The 15119-nt window shown below is 37.7% G+C and overlaps 1 protein-coding gene across 1 annotated transcript in view; it reads right to left on the minus strand.

Moving 5' to 3' along the window:
* Positions 1-15119, minus strand: part of Grip1 (glutamate receptor interacting protein 1) — a 169088-nt gene that overhangs the window by 39138 nt on the left and 114831 nt on the right. The window contains exons 15-16 of the mRNA XM_013018571.1: positions 11467-11536; positions 9368-9513 (exon numbers count right to left, since the gene is read on the minus strand). Coding sequence (XP_012874025.1) covers positions 9368-9513; positions 11467-11536 — 216 coding nt within the window. The remainder of the gene's footprint in view (positions 1-9367; positions 9514-11466; positions 11537-15119) is intronic.

Genomic DNA, 15119 nt, shown 5'->3' on the forward strand with positions numbered 1-15119 from the left:
ATAACATTAGCTCATTTAGAAAGCCTTTTATGGGTACCTTGAGTAAAGAGATATTGAGTTATAGTCTACTTTTCTCTTTCCCTTGAGCCAAATTAGAGCCCATCTAGGCTCAACCCTCCACAAGGCAAGGGTCCCAGGCCCTCTACTGCCATGCACCCAAGAAAGGCCCCAGTGTTCCATAACAATAGCTTCTTCCTACACGGTTTTCCTGCTTGGGACCCAGACTTCGCCTTTACGTCATGCTCATTTTGCACCAGTGCTGCCAACGCAGATATCCCTTCTGTTTTCTTCCCAGAACGTTTTTTGAAAACATCAACATGAAAAAGTTACTCTCTTCCTTAAAGCTTGTTCATGCTTTCCCAACTCATGAAGAACAAAACACAACCCCTTTTCAAGAGTGGAGCCGGAGCCTGAACCTGGACTTCTCCAGTGAGACACACCTGCCTCTCTTCCAGTCCCCACTCTGAATTCACTCACCATAGAATTGCCACAGGACCTTGAATAGTACTTTTGTAATATCATCAACCTTTGCATGCTTGCTTCCTCTACACAGACATCCTTCTCCCATTTGTTCTACTGAGGAATTTTTCATCTGACTTCAAAATTTGGCCCAGATCTCTTTGAAGGAAACTTCCAGGATCCCCAGGCTTAGGGATTTTTTGTAATGCCTCATAGCGCTTGTACATTCTTCTAGTATTTCTCTTTCCCGGTCTTTATTGTTAGAACAAGTTCACCTTGAACACATAGATTTTATGTTCATATCTCCATGGCTTAGAACTATGCCTGACACTAGAGCAAATTTGGAAATGAGCAAAAGGACAAGTGAATGTTAGCATATAGAGGAGTTCCTAGGAAGAGTGCTCCAGAAGAGCTGGCTCCCTGTGATGCCAAGGGGAAATTTCCTCCTCTGAGACTGAAAGCCAATGTGGCTCATTCAACATGTGAAACTAAGACCCGGGCTGCTGTTGGAGAGACCAGCAAACCTAGAACTTCTTCCTTCCATTGTTTCAAGCGCACTGAGTCAGCTTTAGGCTGAACTTCTAATTCTATTTTCATTCTTGGGACAATCTGAAAGGCCCTGCCGCTGAGGAGGAGGACTCTGACTGCCATTTAGAAAGCCATGCTCAGCCCATTTGGGAGGTGGAAAAGCTCCAAGATACTTTCTCCTTGAGGCTGCTCCAGCTTAAAAACCTAGAAAGATGCAGCTAGACTTGTTCAGCCAGAAGAGAAACTTTCTGCACAGGGAAAATGCAGAATCACCAGTAAGTTTAAAGCGAGCCAAAACCAGATGCTAATGGTAGTATAAGCAGCTTTTATATCACGACAGAAGGTTTGTGACTATTAGTGAAGGATGGGAAAGGGGGCCAACCTACTTGCTTGTTCTGCTCAACTCTAGTTAAGAAAATTAATGGGACTGCAGAACAGATGCAAAATTGCTGCCTTACTTATTTGCAATGTTATTTGCAGGCTTCTTGAGTGTTGCCTGTTTAACAAAATGAACACTGCCTGGCCTGAATCCATAATGGCAGCTGCTTTCTGTGGCCAAACAGGAGGCTTGGACTTGAGACAGGAGTCTCTGAAAGGCATACATATGCAGGTCAAGCGAAGTTCACTGTAGCTAAACATGATGGAATTGATTTTAGAATATGACTATGTGTCTCGGAGTTGGAAAGATCTGAAAAAACAAACCATTCAGAACAATATTTCCTATAGCTGCCTAATCGTTATAAGGTTACTTTACCTGGTCACATCAAAGGAATGTATTAAGAGAGAGTTCCAAGGGGTTGTTAAGTGTTTTAGAGAGGAATTAAACCTTCTTTATAGAAATGATTAGTGCTAGTTTACAAAGCTAAGCCTCTTTGGGATGGTGCTTTGCAATATGTTCTACCTAGGAATTAGGTAGAAAAGTGAATTCTCAGTGTCTCAGACCTATAGGAATCACACACTCTTGAGGAGAGACCCAGTCAGCTACATTTGATAAATCTACTCAGATTTGTTCATGTACACTTGCCCCACATTTCAGAGAACAAGTATGAAACAGAAGAAGAAATTTTTCTTGTCATGGGTTCTTTTTACAGCCCCTTCCACATCTCCTAGTATAGTCAGCATCATTCCTGGGCACTTGTGATAAGGTATTTCTGCTATTTCATCTAAGTTTGAGGTAGGGAAATTTCCTTTGAATCACCTAGCTTGGTTTGATACTGGTAAATGGAATATATATATATATATATATACACACACACACACACACACACACACAAATCTGAAGGACAAATTCAGCATTAATGCTGTATTTGCATAAAACTGTACTAGAAAGGTAATTTGCTTTGGGTAGTACCAACTGCAGTGCAGCAATGTCTTTTCTATAGAGTCCATGAAGGTAAAGTATTGAGTTTATGGTCTCTAAAAACAAGCTCTATGATAGAAAAAAGTATGATTTAAGTCAAGAGAGAAGTAATTTACAGCTGTATATTTGACTGACAGAAGGACAGGAATACAAAGCAGATCCTTATGGCTATATTTTATGGAATGATTTGGGAACTTCCATCCATCCTTAAAAATCCTTCAAAGTCTCTGCTTTAGGAGGGAAGCTTCAGGCTTCCTTCTCAAATCCAGCCAGATCTCCCAACTCTCTCCTCTTTAGTGACTTTAGACCTGGATATAGTCAAAGCCAAATAACAGATTTTTTTTCCCCAAAAGGGTTATTGGCAACTTTGTTGACCTGAGGGTTGAATTTCAGCCATGGTCCTGGAACTCTGGACCCATGTAGGAATCATTTATTTCTATTAGAGTTATATTTCTGTGATGATGAAAGATAACCAAAGCAGAAACTTCTGAAAGTAGGATGTGACCAAATCCAGAGGGAGAGAAATGCCTACATCCCTAAGAACTCAAAAAGTTGTTTGGCCCTCATTAAGTAAAGCTAAAATTAACTTTATAGTCATTCTGATGATGGCTATTGACAGCATTCATTGGGCCTCACTAGGTATAAACATTATTGCTAAAGTACACGAATTACCTTCTTTCATGCTTAAAATAACCATACACCTAAGGCACTAAGTAGATATTTATTTGCAGATAAAGAAACTGATGTTTAGAGAAGCTAATTTGTTCAAGCATTCCAGCTTGCGGTTTTGCAGTCAGTCTAATATTCTTAGTCATTTCATACCGTGGGCTAAAACGGTTAATTTGACTCTTACGAATTTCTGATTCAACATGAGTAAAAGCAATAATCTCTAACCAGTTATTATGGATTCCCTTCAGTCCTTACAAAGCTCTCTCCAATTGGCTTCTGGGGGCAAAAGTCAAATGTCTTAAGAGAGCTTACAGGAGTTGTTATGATTTAGCACCAATATACTTTTTAGTCACTTATTACTATATCATTTCCTTACTGTCCCATTTCCCAAAACCCTTCCCAGATCAAGGCTGTTAGTTTGAGCTTCTCAGGCTCAAACAGATGCCTCTACATACTCTTTCATTCTGTGAATACCCACAGCATGTGCATCATCTATTTAATTAACAGTTTTCTAATCAACTGTTCCTAGCACAGTACCTGGTACCTCATAGACACTACAATATTGATGGCATGATTGAAAACCAAACTTTCACAGCAGTCAGGAATAGTTGTTGTCAATTACTTGGTATGCTTGATGTATATGGCAGAGCAATATGATTAGTAAGTGGAAAAAAGGGTAGCATTTTAGAGCTATATTTGTTAAAGCCAATTGCAGTGTTGTCCAGCTTAAGGAAACCATGTTATATTCAGTATGACTGAAATTTCTGTGAGATCCCGATTGATGAGAGAACCAATGAGAAAGAATGGGAAGGAGTGAGTGGATAAAAGAGACAGAATAATCTGTATAATATTATTATAAGCAACATTTTAGGGAAAGATACACTGAATATTACTATTCAGAAACATTGTATTGATGATGGATAAAAATGATTTGATGTGACAGTTCAAATTATCAGCATAATTTCAGATAAGCAAACTTTTCAAATCAGTCCTAATCACCAATGTTCGTATTCAACTCAAATATATCTGATCCAAGATCCAAGTGCAAGAGAACATAGAAAAAAAATACAAAGGAGGAAAAGAAGATGAAGGGAAGCCGTAACTGAAAATAAGATCTAGTTCTTCCAGAACTCAGTTGCTGTTTATGAAACCTCTGCCAATGCATCTGCACAGCTTGGAACTGGACTTGTTGCCAACTGTGTACAGCATACATATTTATCTCTGGCTTGGCATCTTCACTCTGCAAGGAAGGTAGCTGAGAACTACTTAGCTAGGCAAATTATGCTAAGTAGGTTTCTCCACAGGGCTTTACCTCTTCGTTAAGATGGAATCCAGATGATTCTGGAGGGTTTAGCCCTCTCTTAAAATGAACCCCCCAAATCAAGTGCAGTTGAAGAAAACTGGCAAGGAGAAGAATGCAAATATTGGCACTGAAAAATCAGTTATCTGGGAAATAATAAGTAAAAACCTGGCCATTCTTTTAAACATTGGTTATAAATATTGGATATAATCACTGTCAACTATTCAATGGGTATAAATACTGATCTTTTATTTTTTTTAAAAGAACTTTATTTGGGAACCTTAGGAATTACAGTTAGGGAAACATTGGGTATGTGATTTGAAAGAGACAGGGAGAGAAGGAGCTTTTTTTTTTTTTTTGGATCCTGGGGCCTAAACTCTGGGCCTGGGCACTATCTCTGAGCTCTTTAGCTCAAGGTGAGTGCTCTACCACTTGAGCCACATCACCACTGCCACAGTGTCACTTCTGGCTTTTTCATCTTATGTGGTGCTGAGGAGTTGAACCCAAGGCCTCATGCATGCAAGGCAAGCACTCTACCACTGACTAAGCCACCTTCCCAGTCCACTATTGATCTTTTAAAACACTGAACAGAATCACGAACACATGACATAGATGACATAACCATGAACTCTAGATGTAGAGGATTTGGTTATGGAGTGAGTGGAGATCACTGATAAGAATTCATTTTTGGTTAGAATTATGATTTGGATCTTAAGTGTCTCCAAAGGAACACATGCTAATGCTTTGTGTCACTTTGTGACACGTTAGGCTTTAGAACCTTTAGGAAGTGAAGCCTGTAGGAGACAGGTAGGTCTTTGGAGTATGCACATACATGAAATAGATAATGGGACCTTCCCCACTTTGTTTCCTGATTCTATAAAGTAAAAGTTTTGCCCTGAAATCTCTGAAACTATGAGCCAAAATAAACCTTTCTTTTTTTTAAGTTGATTTTTCAGGTAATTTGTCACAGTGACACAAAGCTGACTAATGCAGCTGGGATGAAATTACATATTCATATATATTCATAACATATATATGAATTCATGAATATGCAATTTCATGCTGCATGTATTTCAATCCAAATGGTTTTGTATACATAAAAACAGTCATGACTTACACATCTAATTGTTTTATCTTATATTGTAAAATATACAAACCAATGTCATAGAATATTCCTGAATCGGAGGTTTCTTTCTCTTCTCCTCTGTATATATGTGTTCCTACTTCAGTTATAAATGCAACAACTTATGATTTGCATATAAAAATGTCTCTCTGACAGGTTCATGTATTGAGCTCTTGGTTCCCAGCTGGTGGCACTATTTTTGGAGATTCTCTACCCTTAAGAAGTGGAACCTATTGAAAGGAAGTTGGTTACTGGGGCTGTGTCACTGGGTGCTGTCTCTTATTCTAGGGCTTCTGTGTTGTTTTCTTTGCTTCCTGTCCACCGTGAGATGAGTAGTCTCTGCCACATGTTCTTATTGCCATGAGGCTGGTTGCTCTGCTCTGTCAGACCCTTGTTCTCCCTGCCATGAAAGCTCTGAAATCATGAGCTAAAGTATTCCCAGCTTTAGGTTTTTAATCTTAGGTATGTGATCACAGTGATGAGGAAAGTAACTAACACAATTCCTGTGTCTGTTCACATGCCCATTATATTTGTTATGGTAACTATGTGATTTAATTAATCATACATATTTTATGAAACAGCTATGTTATTGTATAAAATAGCTATAGTTATTGTATAAAACATAACCAAATGCATTAGATAAAAATCTACTGTCAATTACATAGAGGGAAAATGCTACAACACTGGAAAAATTAAAAATCAAGGTGAGTAAACAATAAGACAGCTTCAAGTTGTTTAAAACAAAATTGTAAGGCTGGGATGTAATTCAATGGCAAAGTGCTTGTCTAGCAAGTGGAATGTCCTGGGTTTGATCTCCAGTACCGATAAAGAGAAAACAAAAAATTGTATTGAAAACAAAACAGCAAGAAGTTCTGACTGTAGTTAACAATAATGTATTGTTTATTTCAGAGATCTAGAATAACTTGGGAAGCTCTCACAATAAAGAAATTTTATTTGAGGAGATAGTTATTTTTAACATGATCTAAACATTCTATAAAGTATTCAGGTATCTAAATTTATTGCCTTTTTCACACACAATTTTAATGTTGTTCTCTATCAGTTAGAATGCAGTTAGTTTAAGGAGAAAACAAAAGGAAACCAGAAATTATTATGCTTTGACTATGAAGTACCCCTCAAATGGCTCAGGTATTGAAGATAAGGTCCCCAGTTTGGAGTGCTGAAATGTGATAGGATCATGAGGTCACTAACTTTACTAACATATTAATAATGCACTGACAAGTTCTGCTTCATCACACTCCAGAAATAACAGAGCTAGCTGGCTGGAAACCAGAGCGTGGATTGAAACCTCTGAAAAATTAAGACAAAGTAAACCCTTCTTCCTTCAAATTGTTTTAAGGAAAAAATTTGTGACAGTGGCAGAAAGCTAACATAGACTACTGACACCAAGCAGTAAGGTCATTTTCAGGCCCCTGTAAATGATTTAGGGAAGAATTTGAAAGATTCTGAAAGATTTTGAAAGACTCAGGTTATAAAAAATTAGAATGCTGTCAGCAGAACCTAGTGGATGATTATAATGGGATCTAAGAAGACCAGAATGCCAAAGGAATGTGGATGAATGCAAGCATTCTCTTTGGACCTTGATTAGAGGTCATTAATAAGGTATTTTGCCAAAAAAACTTGTCTATATTTTGTCTGTGCCCTGAGACTGTTTGTTTGCATTTATTGCTGATGTACTAATTAAGCTGTTGGAGGAAAGTTCCAGACAGACCAGCATTTAGGCGTTGCATGGGGGAAAGAGGGAGGACTGCTGGCTGCTTTTAAGTAGGTTTACAGTGAGAATCAAAAAGAAAAATGGTGAGCAGAAAGATTAGGAAAACTTGTAGTTTGACTAGAAAAAGGAGTCCATTTAAACTTGAAACCAAGGAAGGCATGGTTGGTGAAGACATTAGCATCTTAAAAAAAATGCTAAGAGATGGAGATATGGCTTAGTGGTAGAGTGCTTGCCTACCACGCATGAAGCCCTGGGATTGATTCCTCAGTACCACATACACAGAAAAAGCCGGAAGCTGTGGTTCAAGTGGTAGAGCCTTGAGCAAAAGAAGCACAGGGACAGTGCCCAGGCCTTGAGTCCAAAGCCCCAGAAGTGGCAACAAACAAACAAACAAAAAACAACAGCAAAGCCAAAACTTTATATCAGGGATAAAAGGAAGCATGTTCTGAGGGCTCATGGATTAGCTGGATTTTACCAAAGGCAGGCTCAAAGACATTTCTTTAAGAAGATGTTCCAGGATAACCCAGTGTACACAGAACTGCTTAGAGAAGTATTTCTCCAAGTTCTGCCATCTGGGTACTCAGGAGCTACTGCTGCCATGGTCCAGGTGGGCCTGGCCACTGTTCAAGCTGGCTGCAGTCCTCAATGTTGCCCATGCAATGTTGGTTTTGCAGCTAGGTACAACCCAAGCATCATGAGAGCATGGAGATTTTCACCAGGACAGGCAAGGCTGGGTTAGAATCCCCATGAGCAGCACAAGAGGGTGATTGATACATGAAGCTGAGAGGGTGAAGGCAAAGCTGCAACAGAGATCCTAGGATGTTAAAAATGTCAGGAATATGGACCATCTGTATGGATGGTCACAACAGCAAGCAAAGCCACCCCAGGAGGAAGGTCTTGTAGAATACAGCAGAGCAGGATGCAGGGGTTAAGCCCTTTGGAACTCACCTAACCCAGAAGGTGAAGAGAATTTATTGTTTTCCCTGTTAGGTTTTGGTCCCATCCCTCCTTTTTATGCTCCTGTTCATTTTTGTAATCGAAGTATTTACTCTGTGCCATTGTATCTCAAATGTATGGAACTTATTTTCACCCAGGGGCTCACAGCTAAGAACCTGCCATGAGTTTTAGGAGACTTTGAACATGGACTTCTGAGCACTGCTGAAACTGTAGAGGATTTGATGACACTTGAAACAGACTGAAAGGCTTTTGCATTAGAGATGGACAGAAGCCACTGGAACCAGGAAAGGCATTGACTTTACCCATAAGATTAGAAAAATTTTAAACTAAATATTTAGAATCTGGATATTTATCACTTTCTATAATCTCCTGATGTTAGTTAACTCTTTCAATCAATTGACCTTTCCGAGATAGCTTCACACTGCTACTATCACCAAATAAAAGGGCTTCTTTTACCAGGCTACTAAAGGTTTTGCTCTTTGCATCACTGGAAGTTTGTTAGAAATGCAGAATCTCACATCATACACCTGGGGACAGCACCTAAAATCTGTGTTTTCATAAGCTCCCCAGGTGATTCTAAAGCCACTAGCAGCAGAATCATGGCTCCACATCTACTGTATTCATGTATTACTGGAGGCCATGTTGCTCCCCAAATAGAGTTCTTTTGGGAAGCATCATAGAAAAAAATGCATCAAAAGTTTCCTTTACATTCTGATTCTGCAATTATACTTTTAGAAATATTACATGAGGAAACAATTAAAAAACTGCAAATTTAAATAAAGATATTTATACACTAGAAATACCATGATACTACTATCTGCAATGAAGCTATTACAAATAACAAAGACAGATGTTAGGTAGCTGTAAAATGGTAAAATTTAAAATATAAAGTTAAAAATGCAAATTCCACTATTATTATAATTATATGATATTGATATCAACAACAATATGAAAATGACTTCTACTGCATTAGGGTAGGAGAGTGGTGATTTGGTTTTCATCCTTAAACTTATGTTAATATAATTCTGATCATACTCATAATGAAAGAATCTTAATTATCTCCCTTAAAAGCCCCATTATTTAAAATTCATTCTACCCTCTCAATATCTAATTTGAAGACTCAACTATGTAAAACCCTTCTGCAATGTCACTAGCCAACTGTTGTGTGTAAAACATCAGAATCTGTTTGCCATCAGGGTAGTGAGGAAAATCAGACTTCAGCGAGGATGCTATCGATACCTGAATTATCTTCATCTTTGCGGATCTTGAGCTTCACCAGGTCTTCGCACTGCTGGAGGATCTGGACCGCATCTTCCATGGAACAGTTGTCCAACCGGATATTATCTATGGCAAGCAGTTTGTCCCCAAGTTCCAGGGTCCCAGTTCTGTTAGGAAGTGCACAGAAACAAGATGAGTACTTAAGTCAGCCCTTTAAAAAGGCATTAAGTATAAGGCAGCTTTATGGTGATCTTTAGATAAAAAGAGGTGCTTCAACTATTTTCAAATCGCGCTTTGCTGACAACCATCCCTTTATGTCCCTACCCAGTCTTTTTTGAGATGACTGTGGTGACATTAAGTTATAGAGCATTAAAAACACTTTTTCTTATGTTTCCTTCAATTAAGCCAGGACATCCATCTAAGCCTTCAGAAAGGTTCCTGGGAAGGTAGATCAGACAGGGATTAGTAGACATGGAAATGTCCTTGTAATCCTTCATATTGTCACATCACTCTAGATCATTTGCAACTGGATACTGGGAGAGGGTTGGGGCGAGTCAAGGTGAGATGGACTTAGTGGAGAACTGAGTTTTGGAATCTGTGTCGTTTTCACCTGTACATGAACACTCACCGTGGCTGGATTAGGAGGGAAATGTGTAGAGAAGTCTGATGTACTTACTTGGAAAGTGACTCAGAGTATAACACTGGTCCTGGACCCGTGTAGGTTTGTTGAAAGTTTTTAAGGTCAATAGTACAATCAGAAAAATAATTAGAATGTAGTATCCATGTGTTCATATGTGTAAAATAGATACATGTCTGTGATAGAGACTGCCAATCTTTCCCCCGTATCCATCTCCCTTCCTTGTTCTGGGTCACCCTTAGAACGAATGTTCCAGACTCTCAGCATCACTTCCTGCCTCCTACCTTCCATCTATAGCCAAGAAATGTTAGTGATTGTTAGTATGATGGCTAACCCATCTGGATTGTATGTTTCCCTCCTGGCAGCCAAATGACCTCCATCCTTTTCTTTTCTTTTCGTTTTACATTTGAGCATTCTCACATACAAATAGCCATTTTGAAACAGTTAATCATAGGTTTATTGTGTCATGCTTTGCCCTGGAGTCTGCTCTTCCATCAGGCCATAAATGTGTCAGGCTTTGGATATTTGGTATCATTGTTCACAACATTTAGGTCAAAGGAGAAGTTAAGGACAGAAAATGCCCACCAAGATCGGCTCTAACATGGGAGCGGGTAGAAAGGGACATAGAAAAAGTTGTACATCTTGTTCCATCCGCCAAATGCATGTACCCTTGTGGCTGTGGCCCAGAGCATGGCCCCCTATATCCATCCAATTTCAAACATCAGTCTTAACTTAATCCAAAATATTTATGTTTCTTCTTATAGCAGCTGAGCTTATATTTGAATTTATACCTGACTCAACTCATACAATGCCATTCCTAATTTTGATTGTTAAAATATTTTTTTAGTGAATTCAACAGATGGGATCTTTAAGTCCTAAGCTGAAGAATAAAAGGAAAGTCTTATTTCAGTAAGATTTTCAGTAAATTGAAATATTGAATACTTTCAGCAATATTGAAATAAAAGTGCTATTTCAGTTATTTCAGTAAAAAAGGAATTTTTATGTGTGAAATAAAAAGTTTCAACTGCGTTATTTTGATGATATATAGGAGCAAAATAGTAGACGTTCACATTACCGTAGAGTCAAGAATTTTGCTTGTCCCAAGGTGAACAGAGAATCATCTAACAAAACTGCCCCATAAGCTATGGTGTTTTTGAGAGGTACTTCTTACAACTAGGCCTACTTTCTGGGTTCTTCCTAGAAAATAGAAGATGGAGATGATTGGTGAAGAAGCATCCATGCTGAACTCTGGAAAGACCCTCAAAATATTTTCAGCTAATTATTGCCTGCTCTGAGGTAATAAATAGAAATAAAGAGAAAGGAAAGATCTATATAATCATTGCTGCTAGAGATAACAAATATGACTGACTAGTAATGGCTGCCTGGAAAATGAGAGAAGAGAGGGTATGATATACTACCAACATCGATCTTGAGATAAGTTTTGCTTACATCAAGGAATAACTAAGAAATACATTTGCCTTACCTGTGTGCCACACTCCCTTTCTTGATATCTGAAATGACAAGGGGGTCACCTGGTTTTCTACTGGAGGGTGCTGAAATGATGAAAACAGAAGAATCAGGATCACTAGCCTTGTCTATCCCCACTTATTTATATTAACTTACTACAAGTAGTTTGTATATAAATCAAAACTTTTATAAATGTATTTATCAACTTAAATAGTAAATCAAAGTCATTTAAAAGTTCAGTTGGAAAGCAATTGGGGAGCTATCCATCACATTTCTTTCTTTTCTTTCCTTCCTTCCTTTCTTCTTTCTTCCTTCCTTCCATCCTTTCTCTCTCTCTCTCTCTCTTTCCTTCCTTCCTTCCTCTTTCTTTCTTTTCTTCTTTCTTTCTTTCTGCTAGGACTTGATCTTGAACTCAGGGTCTAGGCACTGTTAGTTGTTTTTTTTTTTTGCTCAAGATTAACACTATACTACTTGAACTACATCTCTACTTCTGGTTCTTTGGAGACAAGAATCACATGGTCTTTTTCCTGACTGGACTGATTTCTGTGATTTTCAGATCACAGACGCCTGAATAGACAGGATTACAGGCCTGAGCCAACAGTGCCTGGCTTTATATTTGTTAAATAATCTGTGATTATCAAGAGGGGAATCCAACAGAGTTGGTATTTCAACAGAAGAATATGAAAATAAGTTTGGATAACCCTTTGATGGTATTATGAGCCTGCTTTCCACTCCATCTGCCATTACCTCCTAGTGACAAGGTAGTGCATTTGATAAAAATATGCCACGCCACTTAAGTGTATCAGGAGGAAAAGTGTATAATCATGAAACTTCTTCTTTTCAAAAAAAAAAAAAACCTTTTGACACATGAACTGTAAATCTTTAAATTTTGCTCACATATTTATACCTAGAAAGCCCTGAAATGTTCTGGGATGCAGTTATTCCATTTGATTGACTAATAAATATTCCATTGATTGCTAATATTTTGATATTCTAAATATGGAAGGTAATATTTATTAAACATAGATAAAGCATTATTCTGCACAGTGGGCAAACATTTCAACAAACAGTGCCATTTGATATTAGTGAAAAACAATTAGAAATGAGCTGACATAATTCAGAAAATGAATTACAGTCTGTATAAGTACAAAACTTGATAAAGTTTCATCTAATTTAAGAGTTTGCTACTTAAAATTAGCCAGACCAACATTTGTAAAAAGAAAAAAATACAAAATCATTGGATCTGAGATGTTTTGCCAACCTAAAGCCTGGAATGATTTCCTTATAGACATCATTAAAAGGCCCCTAAAGTAAGATTTTATCACAAGCAGTCTGCTCATCCCATAATAATCATAAAACCACATCATATTCCATAATCCCATTTGAATCCTAGGAAAATGTTTATGCACAAGAACAGATGGTTCAATATTTCAATACAACATTTAAAAGAAAAGCAAACACATATACACCTGGCCTACTATCTAAATTAGTTAAAGAGACTTTAATCATTATTTTTAGCTGTTATCAAACTGTCTGAAACATTCCAATCATTGCACTGAATTTGTTATTTAAACTTTCATTAAATGATCTGATATAATTTCTATAGAGAAATTGAAATGTACACAGTTTTACTCCTATCAATTTCCCAAAGTGTAAACAGGTCTGGGACATAGGACACAAAAATAAAGACTTTTTTAACATAAGTTTTTTATTGTGAAAACACTGTACAGATGGGTTACCGTTACATGAGCAATGTAATGAGTACATTTCTTATCAAGCATTGTTATTATCAACAAGTATCACTTCTCTAGTATCTGTCAGTGAATTTGCACAGTATTTTGTCAAATTGCAGAAACTATTACGTAGGACTCAAATGTTTCCTTTGCCTTAAAAAATTGTATGTTTCACTGGAATGGTTTGTAAACATGATATCTAGTTGCATGCATCCATTTTCCTGAAAATTATATAAGTTTATTCCTCTTTATGAGTGAATAATACTCTGTTGTGAATGAGTGTATAATCTATGTGGATAGATATATACATACATACATACATACATACATATATCACTTATGAGATAAATAGTTGACCAAGATTTTCTTCCATTCTCTAGGTTGTCTCCTCATTCTTGCAATTGTTTCCTTTGATGTGCAGAGCATTTTCGATTTGATATAATCCCATTTGTCAGTTCTTATTCTTGGTTTCTAATTTATTATAGTCCTAATCAGAAAGTTATTGTCTTCTGAACAACAACTTCTATTAACTGCCTCTCTATCTTCATGTGTTTCCCCTGGCTTCCTGTAGCAGTTTCAAAGTTCAAGATCTTATATTTTAATTGATCTTTGTATAGGGTAAAAGGAACCTAGTTTAAGTCTTTTTTTTTCCAGAATCATTTGTAGAAGAAGCCACACACACACACACACACACACATGCACACACGCACACACACATGATGTATATATTTATGTATATGTTTGAGAATATATATTGCCATCTAACAAAGCACTTTATGATGTGTCATTCTTTCAACATTCTCACCCACCCTTTCTGACACATTCTTCCCTTACTTTTTCCTTTTCCTTACATTCTCACTTGCCTTTCATCTTCTTCCATCTACCCCTCTTGTCTTTGCCCCACCCCACATTTTGCAAGCACCCATTTCCTAGTGCTTATTTTGTTGGGCTTTGACTTGGCTTTTATAAGGAATTACACTATTTAAATTCTCTCTTGCCTCAACCATATTTCAGTTAATACATTTGTAACCACTTGCAAAGCACCCAACCTCTTTAAAGGTTTATAGGATAATTCTAGCTTCCACATATGGATGAAGCCATGTAACATTTGTTTCTCTGGGCCTGACATACTTCACTTACTATAATTTTTTCCAAGTCTTTCCATTTTTTTTTACAAATTATACAATATCAGTAAAATTCCATTTTGATCCATTCATCCATTAATGGGTATCAGGGCTGATTCCATGCTTTGACTATGGTGAATAGTGTTGCAATGAACATGGTTGTGCTGGTGGCTTTAGTGTAACCTGGTTTGTGATCTTTTGGATAAATGCCAGAAATGGAATTGCTAGGTCACAGGGAAATTTTAGTTGTTTTAGGAATCTCCTTATTGCTTTCCAGACCAAACAAGCTTACCATACCACCAACAGGGTAATAAGGGTTCCTTTTTTTGCTACATCACCAGTATCTATTATTTATTTTATTGTGAGAATGCCATACAGAGGAGTTACAATTACATGGACAAGATAACGAGTACATTTCTCATCAAGCATCATTGCCTCCTCTGTTTCCCCTTCCCATCCCTTCCCATACTCCCCCTCTCCCCCCAATTGATCCTCCCCCCCTCCACGAAAGTTGTAAAGTTCGTTTTTCGATATAACGACTTGTACATCTCATTGTTGCAATGGGTCCACCTGTAACCAGTATCTATTATTGCTTGCTTTGTTGATAATGGTCAACTGGGATGAGGTGGAATCACAGTGTTGTTTTGATTAATATCTCTTTTATGGCCAGAGATACTGAGCATTTTTTTTGGGGGGGGGTCCGGTCATGGGACCTGAACTCTGGGCCTGGGCGCTGTCCCTCAGCTCTTCAGCTCAAGGCTAGCGCTCTACCACTTGAGCCACTCCTGGCTTTTTTTTCTTTTTTTTTGCTT

The sequence above is a fragment of the Dipodomys ordii genome, unplaced genomic scaffold (genome assembly GCF_000151885.1).
Source record: "Dipodomys ordii isolate 6190 unplaced genomic scaffold, Dord_2.0 Scaffold3, whole genome shotgun sequence".
Lineage (NCBI taxonomy): Eukaryota > Metazoa > Chordata > Mammalia > Rodentia > Heteromyidae > Dipodomys > Dipodomys ordii.